The sequence below is a fragment of the Lepidochelys kempii genome, chromosome 8 (genome assembly GCF_965140285.1).
Source record: "Lepidochelys kempii isolate rLepKem1 chromosome 8, rLepKem1.hap1, whole genome shotgun sequence".
In the NCBI taxonomy this organism is placed as follows: domain Eukaryota; kingdom Metazoa; phylum Chordata; order Testudines; family Cheloniidae; genus Lepidochelys; species Lepidochelys kempii.
In genome coordinates, this window is record NC_136387.1 from 29,694,829 (window position 1) to 29,713,976 (window position 19,148).

Sequence of the window (19,148 nt, forward strand, 5' to 3'; positions counted from 1 at the left end):
TGCCAAGATAGGGATATGGGTTCCGTCTATAGCCCCACCACAGTTAGGGAATCCCACTGCAGCAAAGCCATCCACTATGACCTGCACATTTCCCAGGGTCACTACCCTTGATATCAGCAGATCTTTGATTGCGTGGGCTACTTGCATCACAGCAGCCCCCACAGTAGATTTGCCCACTCCAAATTGATTCCCAACTGACCGGTAGCTGTCTGGCGTTGCAAGCTTCCACAGGGCTATCGCCACTCGCTTCTCAACTGTGAGGGCTGCTCTCATCTTGGTATTCATGCGCCTCAGGGCAGGGGAAAGCAAGTCACAAAGTTCCATGAAAATGCCCTTACGCATGCGAAAGTTTCGCAGCCACTGGGAATCGTCCCAGACCTGAAACACTATGCGGTCCCCCCAGTCTGTGCTAGTTTCCCGAGCCCAGAATCGGCGTTCCACAGCATGAACCTGCCCCATTAGCACCATGATGCATGCATTGGCAGGGCCCATGCCTTCCGAGAAATCTGTGTCCATGTCCTGATCACTCACGTGACCGCGCTGACGTCGCCTCCTCGCCCGGTATTGCTTTGCCAGGTTCTGGTGCTGCATATACTGCTGGATAATGCGTGTGGTGTTTAATGTGCTCCTAATTGCCAAAGTGAGCTGAGCGGCCTCCATGCTTGCCTTGGTATGGCGTCCGCACAGAAAAAAGGCGTGGAACGATTGTCTGCCGTTGCTCTGACAGAGGGTGGGGCGACTGACGACACGGCTTACAGGGTTGGCTTCAGGGAGCTAAAATCAACAAAGTGGGTGTCTTTACATCAAGGAGTATTTCAGGCAGGACTTTACGGAGGGTTCCAATAAGAAATGGTGTACCTAAGTTATCGTTCTTATTGGAACAAGGAGGTTAGCCTGGCCTCTGATTGATACATGGCTAGATTTACCTCGCTGCACCTTCTCTGTGAGTGACTGCAGTGTGACCTAGAGGAATGAGTCCCCTAGACAGGGGAGGAGGCAAATGAGTACAAAACAAATGTGGTCTATTTCTTGTTTTGACCCACTCCATCTATCTTTTATATCTTTGGCTGGCAGCAGACGGTGCAGAAGGACTGCATGCCATCCACATCTCATGGCTGCTCGGCAGAAGATGGTACAGTACGACTGCTAGCAGCCCCTATCACCTGCCCGCTCACCATAAGACGGTTCAATAGGACTGACTGCAGGACTAAAGAGAATGACCTGGTCAAGTCACTCCAAATTTAGTCCCTGCGCCCATGTCTGCCCAGGCGCTCCCAGCCAACGTGGCCAGGAGCACCTCGGACACGACGAGGACGACTACCAATCGTATTGCACCATCTGCTGCCAGAAGGCAATGGGTTGCTGCTACTGTGCAGCAAAGCCGTACCGCGTCTGCCAGCACCCAGGAGACATAGGGTGACGGTTACCTGAGCGGGCTCCATGCTTGCCATGGTATGGTGTCTGCACAGGTAACTCAGGAAAAAAGGCGCGAAACGATTGTCTGCCCTTGCTTTCATGGAGGGAGGGAGGGAACGGGGGCCTGACGATATGTACCCAGAACCACCCGCGACAATGTTTTAGCCCCATCAGGCATTGGGATCTCAACCCAGAATTCCAATGGGCAGCGGAGACTGCGGGAACTGTGGGATAGCTACCCACAGTGCAACGCTCCGGAAGTTGACTCTAGCCTCGGTACTGTGGAAGCGCTCCGCCGAGTTAATGCACTTAGAGCATTTTCTGTGGGGACACACACACTCGAATATATAAAACCGATTTCTAAAAAACCGACTTCTATAAATTCGACCTTATTCCGTAGTGCAGACATACCCTTGGAGACTAACAAATTTGTTTGAGAATAACCTTTTGTGGGCTACAGCCCACTTCATCGGATGCATAGAACGGAACATATAGTAAGAAGATAATACACACACACACACACACAAGCTGGAAGTTGCCATACAAACTGTGAGAGGCTAATTAATTAAGATGAGCTATTATCAACAGGAGAAAAAAAAACTTTTGGAATGATAATCAAGACGGCCCATTTAGACAGTTAACAAGAAGGTGTGAGGATACTTAACTTAGGGTAATAGATTCAATATGTGTAATGACCCAGCCACTCCCAGTCTCTATTCAAACCCAAGTTAATGGTATCTAGTTTGCATATTAATTCAAGCTCAGCAGTTTCTCATTGGAATCTGTTTTTGAAGCTTTTCTGTTGCAAAATTGCAATCCTTAAATCTGTTACTGAGTGGCCAAAGAGGTTGAAGTGTTCTCCCACCAGTTTTGAATGTTATGATTCCTGATGTCAGATTTGTATCCATTTATTTTTTTGCGTACCGACGGTCCGGTTTGGCCAATTTACATTGCAGAGGGGTATTGTTGGCACATGATGGCATATGTAACATTGGTAGATGTGCAGGTGAACAAGCCCCTCATGGGGTGGCTAATGTGATTAGGTCCTATGATGGTGTCACTTGAATAAATACGTGGACAGAGTTGGCATCAGGCTTTGTTGCAAGGATAGATTCCTGGGTTAATGTTTTTGTTGTGTGGTGCGTGGTTGCTGGAGAGTATTTGCTTCAGGTTGGGGGGCTGTCTGTAAGCGAGGACTCATCTGTCTCCCAAGATCTGTGAGAGGGAGGGATCGTTTTTCAGGATAGGTTGTAGATCCTTGATGATGCGCTGAAGAGGTTTTAGTTTGGGGCTGAAGGTGACAGCTAGTGGCGTTCTGTTACTTTCTTTGTTGGGCCTGTCCTGTAGTAGGTGACTTCTGGGTACTATTCTGGCTCTGTCAATCTGTTTTTTCACATCAGCAGGTGGGTACTGTAGTTTTAAGAACGCTGGACAGAAATCTTGTAGGTGGTTTGTCTCTGTCTGAGGGACTGGAGCAAATGCGGTTGTATCTTAGAACTTGGCTGTAGACAATGGATCATGTGGTGTGTCCTGCATGGAAGCTGGAGGCACATAGGTAAATATAGCGGTCAGTAAGTTTCCGGTATAGGGTGGTGTTTATGTGACCATTGCTTATTAGTACAGTAGTGTCCAGGAAATGGACCGCTTGTGTGGACTGGTCTAGGCTGAGGTTGATGGTGGGATGGAAATTGTTGAAATCATGGTGGAATTCCTCAAGGGCTTCTTTTCAATGGGTCCAGATGATGAAGATGTCATCAATGTAGCACAAGTAGATTAGGGGCATTAGGGGACGAGAGCTGAGGAAGCGTTGTAATGTTGGCATACTGTGGGCCCCATGCGGGTACCCAGAGCAGTTCCGCTGACTTGAAGGTATATATTGTCCCCAAATGTGAAATAGTTGTGGGTGAGGACAAAGTCACAAAGGTCAGCCACCAGGTTAGCCGTGACATTATCGGGGATACAGTTCCTGATAGCTTGTAGTCCATCTTTGTGTGGAACGTTGGTGTAGAGGGCTTCTACATCCATAGTGGCCAGGATGGTGTTTTGTGGAAGATCACCGATGGATCGTAGTTTCCTCAGAAAGTCAGTGGTGTCTTGAAGATAGCTAGGAGTGCTGATAGCATAGGGCCTGATGACACAGTTTGCTCAAGCTCCAGGAACTAGTTCCTTCTTGCATCACCTCCTTCTGATCAGTTGTGACACTGGCTGAGGATTTCACATCTAATTTGTGTATTTCCTTATACAAAATCTATGACCTCTCTATGTAAGATGTTGATGCATCTCTTAAATGGAGATTTTCTTTTCACCTTATCATCCACCTGATTCATCAAGGGAGTTAACTGAGGCCTTCTTGCCTTTGATAGTGGTTTGATACAGCATGTACAGTGCTTTGGACTTGGGACATACAATGGCATTCTATGAGTGCCATTTTCATATTCTGCATGGGCCGTGACTTTCTTTGGATGAGTGGGCTAGGGACATACTGATGGCAGTATGATCTCAAGACCAAGGAAAACTGAGTTGACTGAGAATAACCCCTCAACACCATGCTGGAAGTGTAATGGTTGTAGAACTATGCCTGGCTGGGGAGAGCTCCCAACCCTAAGATCTCGTGGTGGTCCGGGGGGGGAGAGAATGAGAGGAGGAGAAAATTCTTGCCTTTTCTGATTTCTCTGTTCTTCCCCTGAGCCATTTGGGAATGAGCTACAGATTTCAGCTGTTGTCCTCACAGAATATACCTTGTACTTGTCCTTCCAAGGTGTCTCCCCAACTTACAAGGGCCCAATACACTTGGAAGCAGTTGACAGGAAAAAAAAAAGAAAAGAAGAAAGAGGAAGCAAGCTTTTTTTAGCCCATGAGATTGGATCTAGAAGACTGACTGCACAGGGCTGCTGCAAAACAATGCCTTCTACTTCTGTAACATTCTTGGGTGTTGGACTTCATTTGAAAGCCAGGCAATGCTCAGTTAAGGTCTCTCCCACAAAGAAAGGTGAGTGTTAAAAGAAAGAAAACTTGCAAATATCAGGGAATGATAGTTTAGGTACTGCCTCAGATATATACAGCACCAACACTTTAAACATGAAAATGCAAATGTAATGCAACAGCATGAAAATCTTAGTTTCAATTTGCCAACAATGCAAGAACACTTTACAAAACATCTGTACAATATCACATAATCTAATCATTTAACTCATCTCTAAAATATGACTACCTAATCAGATCTGTGCTGGGAAACAGGTTTTGTTTGTAATCAAAACTAATCCAAATCTTATTCCTAACCAGACTGCACGAAAGCAGATGCATAAGCATATACTTCAGTTTAATCAGCTAGTAGACCATAATTAGTTTTTCACCCATTTTTAAACTCTTGATTATTTACAGGTTAAGTTTTAGGAAAATATCAATAGTACAATTTATATACATAATCTAACTGTTGGCGGAAAAAGATGAATTGGAAGAAACACTCTTGAGAAAGTAGTTGGAAACACACAGATTTGAGCTAACTCTTCTGAGTCACATGGTAGAAAAAACAGTAATAAAGCATACATATTGAACTTTTTGACCTCCTTTCTCTCCCAACAGAATGTAAACAAGTGTCCACATGTATATGAAAACTACCTGACACAGAATTTGAGTTCTAAATCAAGTTGCATCAACAGTACGGTTTGGTAGCAAAATTTATATCTAATATAAATGTTATGCACATTACATTAGTGTAAGAATTAACTTGAAGTTCTTAAACACTGAAAATTTTATCACATTATTTCAGCAGTTCTCTAACACTTATTTTTTGCTATAGGTGTTCCCAAACTTGCCACAACCCTCCTCACAAATAAGACCTTTGACTAGTAGGTGTGTCAGATGTTATCCCCTCCAGCTGAGTGTTGGAAGGTAGTCTTTCAGTTCAGAGTTTAAAATCGAGCACCTACAAAAGACAGTTCAGTGTCAGGAAAATTATTAACCTGAAACTTGTCTACAATAATCACAGTTAAGCCTGTAAAACAGAAAATGGATGACAGTTTAACGTCACACACCATTTATCGTCTACAAAAATCTATTTCTTCAGTCTTTCCAAGAACTTTATCTTTCCGGCTCTTAAATTACTTCCCCTCTGGTTTTGTGATTAAACAGAATGCACTCATTACTGCTACCAAGAAATACTTTCTTCTTACATAAAGAAAAGAAGCCCCTTTCCATTCATTACAAGCTTCTCAGTCAAATGAGAAATCAGTTGTGATAAGAATGTCATGATGCAGTTGTCTTAGTAACATCAGGCATAGGAAAATCTTTCAACCAATAATTTACAGAAGTGACTTGTGTTGTATGTTCCCCACGAACACCTTCACATACCCTCTCAGACTGCCCCATCGGAATTAGAAAAACTGTCAAAATCTGTGAAGCAACTACCATCCTTTCTTTCAAATGCCTCCAAAAGTCACCTCTGCTGTGGTAAAGAAAAGCTGTCATCTAGCAACAGCTAGGCAGATACCAAGTTATGACTACTGTTAATTCTTTAGTCTTAGTATATCTACAAGTTATAGATATATTTTAGTTTGGATTAGTTATATTACTGTCATGGTATCCTCCCTCACTCCTTATTTCAGCCAGTTTATAACTTGTCTTTTAGATTGTGAGCTCTCTGGGGCAGAGACTGTTTTGTTATGTTCAGACAGTGCCTAGCACACAAGAGCCACAACCTGACTCAGACTTACAGATGCCACCACAAGATAAATAAAAACACCGTACCTGGTACCAGAAACCTGTGATTAAAAATACGAAATTAATTTGGAATTAAAAGAGAGAATACATAATATTACTTGAAGGATAAAAAAAATTATATGGACCTTGTAATTATTCCCCAAACAAGAATACAAATACAGAAAATACAAAGTTGAGATTAAACTTAAGGTAGGGATATGTGCAGTTTATGAAATCCAAACATGTTAAGGTTGTTTGGGTGCCTAACTCTGCCCTATAGTGAAATCATCCATTCAATTACAATTAGTGCATGTTTTTGTAGTACCACATTCGATCAAACTAATTTTTAGAGAGAGACACTTCATTCCCTCCCCGCCAGCCTTCATTGTTTCAGTACAAAGTGAAGTTAAGATTTTCTTTGGGTGCCTTAATTATTCATTTCCATAAGTTCACATTTTGATTTCTTGAAAGCACAAAATCAGCAACGTCCTTGTATTTTAAATTACTAAACATTTCATACATAACCTGGAAACAAGGTGGGTACACTCTCTTTTGGAGGTATTCTTTATTTTTTTAAAAAATATTAAGTTTTAGAGCTTCATTCACCAGTCTACTGACTGCGTTACCTCACTCTACAACAGTAGAGAGTCGGAGTATACTGGCCAGCTGTGTACCCTATGTTCCCCTGCTCCTCACATTCATTCCTGCTCTCCTTGTTGCATAGATGTGGTACAACATAATTTTGTAAAATACTTCTTTAGGATTAGTTATGTTTTGACATCATTCTCCATTGCTGAAAGTTTCTTCAGCAGAGGAAGATGGACAATATTTTTTCTGCAACAATTTCCACAAAGAATTCCCCCCTTCCATGACGGTTGCCATCTTCCAAAGCTTTCAAAGTGAGATTAAAAGTATCTTTAGCAAAGGTATATTTTCAAAATGGTCAATGCGTTCTACTGGAAAACATGAGTGTGAAGCCTAGCTGCCCTCAGAGAAAATAATGCTGTCAAAGGCCACCATCTTTTCTGAGAGAAACTAGGCTTCACTTTCACTGTCTCTACCATCAGTGGAGATGCACTAGTACTCAGAATAGAAAGATTTTTTTTTTAAAAGTAAAAAACAAGTGTGGGCTTCTTAGAATTCATAATATCATTGTGAACACAAGGAAATTTACCTGTTGCAACCATGCTTTCTTCAGTTGTGTTGAACATGGTTCCATCTTGTCTACACTTGTTCTTAACACTTTTATCTGTATTTCGCTTCCAGTCACTACTGATATCTGTTAGCAACAGGTACATTTCCTTTCGTAAGCAAGACTTATGCTTCCCCCCTCCATGCGCTATTTGCTCAGTGAAACATAGCTATGTATTGACATATTCCCTACCCCCCCCAAATATTTACTGAACACTGATACTTACTGTCTAGCTATAAATTTGTAGAAATCTGACATTGGCCCAATTCTCAAGACCTTATTCATTGTACCTACTCCTTACACCTAATACGAGTTATTCCACCGAAGTCAATGGAACACCTATGATCAAGGGTTGCAAAATGGTTCCAATGTCCACTTTAAAAAACAAACTATTGTTGCCTGTTCAGGTATCAGCAACTAAAGTGACACATTGTATATGTACATTTTTTTAGGATACCTTATATATTTGTTTGATGAGGAAAAAAATTAACAGCTTAGATTGTCACTATGTTTTTTCCCTTTTGGCCATGAGAGTGAATAAATTCACTAGCTATTGGTTATAAAATGAAGAGTATCTTCAGGCCAAACTTAAAATTAATTGATTAAATATGTATGAAGCTTTGAACAATAGAGACCTAAAATTGTTAATTCTCATGTTCAAATAGTTTCAATTGTTAGTGACAAGTCTTAACGGTGTCACTGATGATCCCCTACAGCACCTGTGCATCTCAGAGATGCTACTGAAATTTACAGTTCCTACCAGTTATGTGCAATCAGACTAGCATTGTTTTAAAATATTGATCTACTGTAGATGTATAGCCCATTACCATAGAGACTTTCTGACAGCACCCCCTAAAACTGTTTGGAGACAGTTTTAGAAGAAAATGCTCTCTTCAGAAGACATTTTCTAAGATCAGTACAAATGCACTGTTCACTTGAGAACAATTCTGCAGTGTACTCAGCAACCTCTGTTTTCACTGAAGTTAACATGAGTTCAGGGTTTTCAACACTCTACAATATGAGGTCCTAACATTTATTTTATGCACTAGAAAAAGATTAAGAAAAATATTTTTCTCAACTTAAATCAATTTTATGTTTATAACCCTTTTGACAGCATTACTAATATTTCTTACATGATGTGCACAATCAATGGCATTTTATCACATGGCTGTTAAAGCAGTAGCGTGTTGACATTTTCTATGTAATTTTTCAACCACTAAGCTTTTCTAGGAGGGAAAAAACCACTCACATAAGACGGCAACTTTAAATAAATGAATGAACGTCACAAACAGGAAAAAGTGAGGCTGTTTGGGTTTGCAGACTTTAACTGTGTTAGTTTTAAGTAGTACATTTCAGCCTGTGATATTCCTTAAATTTGACCAACAGAAAAAGGATAATCTCTCAAAATAGGTGGACTCTCCTTCCAGCTCAGAGACCTTCTTCGTAACCCTGGGCAATCTCTCTGTACCTCAGTTGTTCATTTGTAACATTGGAATAATACTACTCACCTACACCTCATAAGTTAATATGCTATGAGTGCTACCCAAAAGTCTTAAAGTTCTGTGAGGAAAAGACTATCTATTCTATAGCATGGGTGTCTAGTACCTAGCATAACAAGGGGTTTTATCCCCAATTGTGGCCTCTAGGTGCTACCACAGGATAAACAATAATGAATAGTAGTAAGTAAGAAATATCATTAGTACTACAATTGTGAAAAGAGTACTTAAAAAAGCAAAAGTCACCTTGTAACACTGATTTATTTTTAAAAATATGGTCCCCCTTCTGTGTTCCCCCACCCTATCTTCAAGAAGCTTTTTAAGGCACAAGAATATCCAAGTAATTGACTGGCCACTGAGATGCAACTGCTTAACAACTTGGATACACTGATGAACCCTCCAGGTTATTAACAGAATAAAGTCTCATGCCCCTCACCCCCTCAAAACAGAATGCCTGTCCTTTCTTCCACCTGTAAAAAGCCCTCCCATCAAAAATATTTTATTATTCAATTACTTATGTAGCTCCCATCACAGGGGCCTCCCATATATTTAAAAAACAGTATTAACTCTGGTTGCTAAAGAAACATGATTTCAGAGCTTAGCTGATCTTCTAGAACAGCCAGCCAAGAGCTGGAGAGATTAACATAAAACAGAAAACGTCTGTACTTATAAGTCAGATCAATTTGAAGAAAGGGAGCCCGATTTTACACCAGTTTTTCCAACCCACCCACAAATGGAAAATAAATGCCTCTTCCTTCCTAAACCAAAATTACACCCAGGCTTACATGGTTTCTTGGCATCCTTGATCTTCATGTCTTTGCAGTTGTAGCAGCTCTGTGTAGCTTTCTTTCCTAATATCGGCGGGTGCGAGGAGCAGGAGCAGCACCTCTGGATGGGTTTCTCTTTCTCTCTGTCTCCTGATGGGGCGGGAAGAGTCAGTAGCTTGTAAGGGCTGGGTCTCTATCTCCTGATCTGGGACGTCGGGCTCGTGGGTGGTAGAGAGCAGCAGTTCAGTCAGTGGGCGTCTCCTCGAGGTCTGGGATAGCAGCAACAGCAGCACCTGATCGGTTTGTCTAGTTAAGGGGAGAGGCACAAGCGTGGGGTGGGAAGAGATATCTCCTCCCTCAGTTAGGCTGGGTAGAGCAGATAGCTAAGGACCTGGCCTTTGGGGTCTGGGCAGGGCTCTGTTAGGAGAACCCGCCTCCTCTAGGGGATGGTGGCATCAGCTCTAGGACGGTGTAAGTCCTGCCGGGGTGGACACGGCTTCCCTGTCTGTGGGGCTGCTCTCGTTTGCTGCCGGAGCGGCGGCAGCACCTACATAGGCTATAGGTGAAGGGGGTATGGAGGAAGAGGGGTGTGCTCCTGCTCGCAGCACCGACAGAGCGGGGCGTAGCTGGCTCGAGACGGGTGCGGCGGCAGCCCTGTGGGAGGGGGGTAGCGGCGTAGGAGAAGCTGCTCTCTCGAGGCGGGTCCTCCCTACATTCAGAGGCTACTCTGTCGCGGAGGGGTCCTGAGGCGAAGGAAGCGGGCAAAGAGAGGGCCCAGGCAGCTGGGAGGAGAGGCGCGCACTCCACCTTCGTGGCCGGGGCGCAGGGTGCCTCACTGGGCTCCCACCAGCACAAGATGGCTGCCTTCCCCGGTGAGCCGCTGCCGCTCTAGCGCGCCACACGACGGGGAGGTAGAGAGGGAGGCTCAGCGTCGAGTCCGCCCGCCCCGATCGCCCCTGCCGCAGCGCTACCCTCTCCGCCCCAGCCCCGGGGTCCCGCGCAAGGAACGATGGGAGCCGCAGTCTGTAAGGCGCCGAGAAGCCGTTCCCTACCTACAGCTCCCAGCATGCCCCGCGCTACCCTCCTCTTTCCGCCTTCTGTGCGCGTGGCACGATGGAAGATGCAGGACAAGCAGCCTTTGCCTACGGCTCCCACCATGCAGCGCGGCCTCCGCGCCCCAGTTCCCCCCCTGCCGCGAGAACAGCACCGCTCACCCCACCTCCCCCCGACCAATCACAGACCGCCGTCTCTTCTCGCGCCCCCTCCCTCTCCCATCGCCTGTTCCTGCCGCGGCCCGCTCATCTTTCCCTCTCGCGTCTCCCCAGGCCTGTGTCAGGGGTCAGGCATTTCCGGGGGCGCCCCTCCCCCGCAACGCAGCCCAGGCGAGCGGGCGCTGGCCCTTTAAGAGGCTGCGTGGAAGGGGTGGAGGAGGAGCAGGCGGCGGCATCCCAGGAGGTGTGCCCGTGCTCTTTGGACCTGCTCTCTTCCCCCACAGGATGGGCTCCCTGGTCCCCACCCCTCGCTGCCCTGGCCTGGTCTACAGTACAGGGGAAGGGAGATATAAGCTGCTCCACCTTGACCTAGCTGTGGAAGTGTCCTCACTTAAAGTTGTCTCCTGCCCAGTGCCAACGGAAGAGCCTGGCTCCAGTGGTTGAGTGACACCACCCTCCTGAGCAGCTTTGAGTCAGGCTCTACATTATTGAGTTGATGCAGTGTCAATATAGACATTGCTTATGTTGACTGTTTACTAGCCTTCTGGACCCATCCCGCAATGCCCCACGCTGACAATACAATCAGGACAAGCGCTCCTGGTTATGATGTGCCCCCCTAGAATGAGGAGCCACATGTGCACACACACAATTTAATAACTCTGGTGGCCACAGGCTGGTGTAAGTTAGGCCAAGTTTTGCGGTGTAAACATGGCTTCTGCTGGCTCCAAGGCTTGGCTCAGCAGGGGTAGGAAGCAGCAATGACATGTAGGTACCACTGCTCTGGGGAGGTGCCCTGGCAGCAGCTGAGAAGGGCCCAGACCCTTGCCTCGCCTCAGCCTGCCTTCTCTCCCCTCCCTGCAACCTCACCCAGTGTGTCAGCTGCTCCCGTTCGGGCTGACACATGAGAAAAAGATAAAAACACCTTCTCACCTGGGGCACAAAGTCATCGCTCCATGTTTGGCTTCTCAGTCCTCATCCTCAAGGGAAAATGGCACAACACCTCCCAAAAATGAGCGTGGGAGCTTAAATTCATAATTGTGCTAGATACTAAAAATCCTGGTGTGAATAGTGACACTGGATTTACATCTCATTACAGCAATCTGTAACCCACTAATCCTCCTTTGTGCTATGACTGCAGAGGTGTTAATTGCCAACTTCATCTTGAATGGTCTCTTACATCAAGAGGTAACTCCTTATGCTTAACAATCTGTTCCACCTTGTATTTAAGGCGATGTCTACACTAAGTACACTAGGTAAGTATGCTATGCAACTCCAGCTATGTGAATAACGTGAATAACAAAGCTGGAGTCGATGAAGTAGCTGGAGTAGAGTTACCACGTGGGGGTTGACAGGAGAAAATCTCCCATTGACTTACCTTACTCTTCTCATCGGAAGTAGAGTGCAGGGGTCAACTGGAGAGCGATCTGCAGTCGATTTGGCTGGTCTTTAGTAGACCCATTAAATTGACCGCTGGTGGATCATCTCAGAGCATCGATCCCCACTGTAGTGTAGACCTGCCCTAACTGACATTTTGAGAGCTTGTCTACACGTAGAACACTACAGCAGCACAGTGTAGACTCTATCTACACTGATAGAGTGTAGATAGAGTCTACACTGATTTTTCCATCAGCATAGGTCAAGGCTGATTCCCCACTCTGGCACTTTGAGTGCAGAAGGTGGGGGCCTGCAAGGATTCTAAAAATTAATATTGGCCACTCCAGACTTGTATTAAATTCCCAAGGTTACAGCTTCTCTCTGATCTTGGATGGGTAGATGCTGCCACCACCCAAATGCAAAAAACCCCCAAACCCTTTTGAGATCCCAGAAAGGCACACTTGGGAATTCCTTCCTGTGGGGGTACCCTCAAGACCTTTCACACACACACACACACCCCGGGAAGAGCTGAGAAAGAAAAACAAAGGAAATCAGCTGTTACCACCAGCTAATTAAACATATGCACAAACCTTGTTGGGACACAAAAATCCAGTCCTGTTCTTAAAAAATGTAAATTTTATAAAAAAACAAAAAAGAAAATACATCTTAAAAAAATTACAAAAATTAAGCATCAAGATAGCTCTCTTGAGGTTCAACTTAAAGGTTACAAGCAAAACAAAAGCACCTGGGGTTAGCACAGAGGAGTTCACAAGCCTTACAGAAATAAAAGAAATAAACCTAATCACATCTTCCTAGACATTCCCTGATCTACTTACATATCTGGGGTTTCAGATAAGTAGGTTTGAAGTATAATCTGATGATTTTTCATACTGTTTTTTAAAGCTTCCTACAGCATAGTTCAGCTCTGTTCCTGCTCTGCATCTCCTCTCTCCGGAGAACAGACAGCAAAAGGGGAGATTTGTTTCAATTTTAAAAAGTTCTATCCTTCCCATTGGCTCTTTTGACCAGGTGCCCACTCACTTCCCTTTACCTATACATGCAGTCAGACTTTTTAACCCTTTACAGGTAAAGCAAGTAGAGAACAGCTACCAAGAGGGATTCTATAGCTAACTGGCAGGCTGAGTGTCCACAAAAGGGAGCTATTCCCCTCCCTCATTTATCACAGCATAGTTAATCCACCTCCCTGAGAGGTAGTAGCTAGGTCGACGGAAGAATTCTTCCATTGACCTAATGCTATCTACATGGGGACTTAGGTCAGCTTAACTATTCCACTCATAGATAGGATTTTTTCACATTGCTGACTAAGGTTGTTAAACTGACCTAATTTGCCAGTGTACACCAAGTCTGAATCACTTCCCCAGACATGAAGAATTGCTCTGTGTATCCTGAAAGATTGTCTCTTTCACCAACAAAAGTTGGTCCAATAAAAGATATTACCTGACCCACCTCAATCAATCCTAAATTCTGTACTCTAAACATAATGGCCACCATTGAAGTGAAAAAGCTAGAAATGGCAAAGTTCCTAAGTGGTCAATACACCTAGTAAAAAGATTGCTTCAGACATGCAAAAGTATTCTTCATTTGTAATCATATTTCCAATGTGAGTTAAGTAGCACTCAATCAATACAAATAAATAAATTCAAGCTAGGCCAGGTCTACACTACAAACTTACATTGGTATAACTACATCACTCAGGGATGTGAAAAATCCACACCCCGAGCGACGCAATTATACCAACCTAACCCCTGGTGTAGGCAGCACCATCGACACAGGTACTGCCTCTTGTGGAGGTGGATTAACTACGCTAATGGTAGACGCTCCCCCAGCGGCATGGTAGTATTTTCACTGAAATGCTACAGCAGCAGGATTTTAAGTGTAGATTTGCCCTTAAGCTTATAATAATTAGCAATTCTGTCATTTGCCTGATTTTTCAGGATTGAGAGGCACATAACTGGAAAGTCAAGTGATCTGCCAAACCTGATTAACAAGATTGCGGTGTTTTCTCCAATGACTAAGATTAAAGCACTCTCACTTTGCATTTGAAAATAGTGTAAACTAATTATAAGCAATATTTTAATTGTTCTGATAAACTGTCAGCTATCTCCAGCAAAGACGACATTCATGGAAATAGGGGTTTGAAATAAATGAAAAATCTTTTCAAGTAAGAGCTATTAGTCTACTTTGCAAGTGAATTTTTAATACCTTTACATGTTTACACTCATTTAGGAGATGAGGAAAAAATTTACTGGGGAGAAATTAAGAATACTGAGTGTCTTACTTGAGATTATATGAACTCTGTTTATAAATCAAGTTTCACAACATCTAGGATAAAAGTACTACTGTACGTTTTTTAAAATACAGGTGGACCAATGGACGCATGAAGAAATGATTTGCTCAAAGTTACATGGTAAGATGACAGCAAAACAAAGAATGAGTCTTGTTCTACATTTAAAATGTACTCCTTTGTAGCTATGTTGGTCAGAGGTGTGAAAAACTACAACCTTGATCATCATTGCTCTGCTGACGAAGCCCCCAGTGTAGATGCAGTTATGCAGACCGAAGAGTGCTTCTGTCAGCATAGCAAACATTGTCTAGGGAAGTGGTTTTCCTACATTGGCAGAAAAACAGTCTGTGTGTGATGCCTGCTTCTACAGTAGAGGGCTATCTTGGCATATGTACTGTAGTGTAGACATAGTCTGTGTCCTAATTCCAATTAACCTGGTCTCTACTAAACTAGCCATCTTTGGTCAAGTCATTTAGACTGTAAGGATATGGGTTAATATTGTGTGTACTGTATTTCATAAAATAACCTTTGTGTCAGAAAGTTGACTGCTAACACCACTAGGATAGAAACAGTTACTGCTAAACAAAGAAAACTATACATCCCTCCCTGTACATCCTACATCAGAAAAGCCTTTCCTTTCCAGCTGTGTAACAGGCCTAACAAACACCCTTCCCTCTTTATTATTTTAAAACAACCCTCCCGCTCCTTTCTAAAGTTTAAGCAGAACTATAGATATTACCCTGCCCTTGACCCCCTGGTCACTCTCCTGCCAGAGTGCCACTGCTTCCTTCCTTTAAAACCCAGCAGATAGGTCAGATACATTACCAAGATCAGCTGCATGTGCTCTTTCACCTTTCCATGTCTGTTTCTCTACCACTGCAGAGTCAAGAGTGAAACAAAGGGTCCAGCTGGGACTACCCTGATGGATCAAAGACCCAAATGTACAGAAAACTTGGGAACCTAGATGGGTATTAAAACCAAAGACAATGCAAGACAGGGTGTATTTCCCTCCCCACAAATACACAGCTGATGGCAATTTTTTGTAAGAAACTAAGGCCCAAATCTGTATTCATTCCTTAGGCAAAACTCCAATTGACATAAGTAGGCATTTATACTGAGAAGAGCGCTTAATTAAGCTCTACATCAGTGGAGCTCCACCATCATTTGTTAGCTTGCCAATCCTCAAAGTCCAGCAGATGTCCTTTAATCAAAAACCTTGTCTATTACAACGAGAATAATAAAGTATCACATTTTAATAGGTTTGATCTGAGAAGTCTAATGGTCTATTATAGCATCCAATATAATATTCATTCTTTATGCACGCACTGTATAATTAAATGAAAATCTCCAGAGGTCTTGTCAATTTATTGCACTTTTAAAGGCCTACCTTCTTCTAACACTTAGAGCAGAAGAGTAGCAGGCCAAGTTCAGGCAAGAAATCAAGAATCCTAAATCTCGAAATTTCGGTGTGTACTAGCTGACTTCCACAGTGCCCAGCCAGAGAAAATAATCCTTACCAGAAATCTGAATTTGAAAGGCTTCCTTCAGCCCACTTCCTAAATGAATAAAAGGGTGGCTCTCTGTAGCCAAAGTTTGAATCTGTCAGAAGCCTTTCCTCCTTTTCACAAGCATGGACTGCTATAATACTCATTAGATGAGATTCCAGAGGATACATTCTGCCTCTAATGAGCTGGGGTAGGGAGATGACAGCTTACCCCTATGGAAATCCATACTTCCTTCCCAGGTAGGTTTCCTGAGATGTGCTTGCACTGGGGGCAGGCATTTATGATTTTTCTTCTCAATAAAATCCCTCACTCCACCAAGGCCTGGAAAGGCGTAAAAACCTGTCACAAGGGAACTGTATACATTTAAAAACCAAATAGAGGTTGATAACTTTATAGAAAATGAAAATGTGGACACTTAAATTTTCACTTGCCCCATTTCCTTTAAAACTATGGATATTGGAGAGCTTGTCTTCAAGTCTTTTTTTTTTTTTTTTATGTAAGCAGAGACAGGGTGGGCTCCACCCTGACATCTGGTGGTGAGGTGTGGCAAGTTGTGGAAAAGAACTTCAGGGGCTGATCTCATTTGCATAGGCACACCCACCCCGCCTAGAATGAGGCCATAACTGCCCAAATGGTCACTTTGGCTGCTGTGGGATCCCCAGTGTCTCTGTTATTGGGGCGGGAAGAATAAATTGTTAGTATCCTGATTATGGGAACTGTGCTTGGAACTGTACTTGGCCTTTTTGTTATGATGGAGGACTCACCATCAACTGAGTAGCACTCACTAGGCAAGGGACATGGGTTCCAAAACTCTGTGAATTGAGAGAGACTTGAGACAGGTATTAGTGCCTGGTGGTGTAGGCCCCTTTGTGAGGGCCTGAAGTACCAATTGCACCTCTGTCTCTCTCCACTGTGGAATGTCAGAGCTAATTTTGGGTCTATTAAGAGTTTTATTACAGGTACTGTGCTGAATTCACTTCAGCCTTATGGTGCACCAGCACTAAGGCTCCCACTACTATGAGCTGAAATCACTGAGCACTGTGTCAAGTAGTGGGGAGCCGGAAGATCTAGTGTGCAGCGGAGCTATTTGTGAGACGGCGAGCTGAGCGGAGCCGGTCGTGAGACAGCGGTGTGTTCGTGAGACGGCGGTGTGTTCGTGAGACGGCGAGCTGAGCGGAGCCGGTCGTGAGACGGCGGTGTGTTCGTGAGACGGCAGTGTGTTTGTGAGACGGCGGTGTGTTCGTGAGACGGCGAGCTGAGCGGAGCCGGTCGTGAGACAGCGGTGTGTTCGTGAGACGGCGGTGTGTTCGTGAGACGGCGAGCTGAGCGAAGCCGGTCGTGAGATGGCGAGCTGTGCAGAGCGGAGCCGGTCGTGGTGGAGCGGAGCAGAGCCCTGTGGGGCAGTCAGCTTCAGGACACGTAAGGTGCCCCTTACCTCTTTCCCCCACACCCAGGCACATTTTAGCCAGACTGGGGAGTAACACTCTGCAGATGAACTTTTGAACCCAGGGACTGGACTTTTTTTGGACTTTGGGTGATTTGTGGATTGCTGGACTCAAGAGACGTTTGGGTTCTGGGACTCAAGAGCCTGAGGGAAAGGATGTGGCCCAATTTTTCTGGGGTGGGTCGGTGTTCATGGTTTGGTTAATGACCACTAGTTGTGGTGTTTCCCCAATTTAATGCTGATGTTGTTTACCTCATGTTATTAAAGATTCTCTACTACACCAAGACTCTGTGCTTGCGAGAGGGGAAGTATTGCCTCCTTGAGGCGCCCAGGGGGTGTGTAAGATTTTCCCAGGTCACTGGGTGGGGGCTCGAGCCAGTTTTGCATTTGCTTTAATGAGAGGGAACCCCTGTGTACTGAACCCGGCCCTTGCTGCTATCAACTTGGCCTGGCAGAAGGATTACATTTAAATCACTTCCTCCCCCTAAGAGGAAGTTATAAACATAGCTGTATGAAACTTCCTTCCCTTCCTGTAAACCCCAAGAGACTGTGAGAATTCCCAAACACTGTTTTTAAAGAAAGGGCATTAAGTTGCGGTTTTGTGGTTTGCTGTGTAAGGGAAAGATTACTAATAGAATGTACAAAAAACTATATTAAAAGAACATTTAGATTGCAGAGTCAAGCACTCGTGAGTTAGGAAATGCCAGAATATAATTTAATATATTCCTTTAAAACTATGGATATATGGAGAGCTTGTCTTCAGGTCTTTTTTTTTTTAAAATCACTTCCTCCCCCTAAGAGGAAGTTATAAACATAGCTGTATGAAACTTCCTTCCCTTCCTGTAAGCCCCAAGAGACTGTGAGAATTCCCAAACACTGTTTTTAAAGAAAGGGTATTAAGTTGCACTTTTGTGGTTTGCTGTGTAAGGGGAAGATTACTAATAGAATGTACAAAAAACTATATTAAAAGAACATTTAGATTGCAGAGTCAAGCACTCGTGAGTTAGGAAATGCCAGAATATAATTTGCCTATGGAACCAAAGATCTGCCCCCTTCTAAGTAGGCATTTGATGCAGTCTTCAATAATATGATTGTGTATTTTTTTCCAGAAGAACTCTGCCTCATTCAGTGCACAGGATAGACAGTGCTTAGGGAATGAGGCAACTGTTCAATATTTCCATTATTGTTCAGTTAGTGGTCCCTGCCTTATTTACTGCACACCATCCAAAATCCCCAGTCAACACAGAATTAATCACTGCTTCCACATCTTTTCTAGGTCACTCATTGTAGTGTCTGAGTGTCTCACAACCATTAATGAATTTATTTCCACTACAAGAGAAGAGAACATTATCCCCATTTTACTGATGGAGGAACAGAGACAAAGACTTGCTGAGGCCACACAGTGAATCAGTAATAGCTAACATTAGACTCTGGGGACTTCCTGACCCCGAGATCTGCACTTATTCTTCAGACTGCATTGCCTTATCTTACTGCGAGGAGTGCTGAACATCGACAGCTCCCAACTGACTTTAGTTGCAGTTGCGAGTGCTCAGCACTTCTGCCAAACAGGCTCAAGTTGGGCATTCACAAAATACAGAACACGCACTTAGTAGTCACCTGTGAAAAGTTTTAGTTGAAATGACTTGTCCAGTGTCACATAGGAACTCTGTGGAAAAGGCAGAGAACAAATTCAGGTTTCAGAGTAGCAGCCGTGTTAGTCTGTATCCGCAAAAAGAACAG

The 19,148-nt window shown here is 43.9% G+C and overlaps 1 protein-coding gene and 1 long non-coding RNA gene across 5 annotated transcripts in view; one reads left to right on the forward strand and one right to left on the reverse strand.

The window, feature by feature from the left end:
* The window catches only part of PANK3 (pantothenate kinase 3), a 47,402-nt gene extending 36,655 nt beyond the window's left edge, over positions 1–10,747 (reverse strand). For 2 of the 4 annotated variants that reach the window (XM_078854030.1, XM_073355950.2), the window contains exon 1: positions 9,588–10,601. In XM_078854030.1, the coding sequence (XP_078710156.1) occupies positions 9,588–9,615 (28 nt within the window). In that variant the 5' untranslated portion in view covers positions 9,616–10,601. Of the gene's footprint in view, positions 1–9,587; positions 10,602–10,621 lie in introns of those variants that run through there. The other 2 variants (XM_073355949.2, XM_073355951.2) reach the window with 2 other exon arrangements.
* Positions 9,624–17,955, forward strand: LOC140915740 (uncharacterized). The gene is made up of 4 exons (XR_012160267.2): positions 9,624–10,040; positions 11,877–11,965; positions 14,537–14,582; positions 15,342–17,955. It is a non-coding gene; the product is annotated as an uncharacterized LOC140915740 (long non-coding RNA).
* Positions 17,956–19,148: the final 1,193 nt, after the last annotated feature.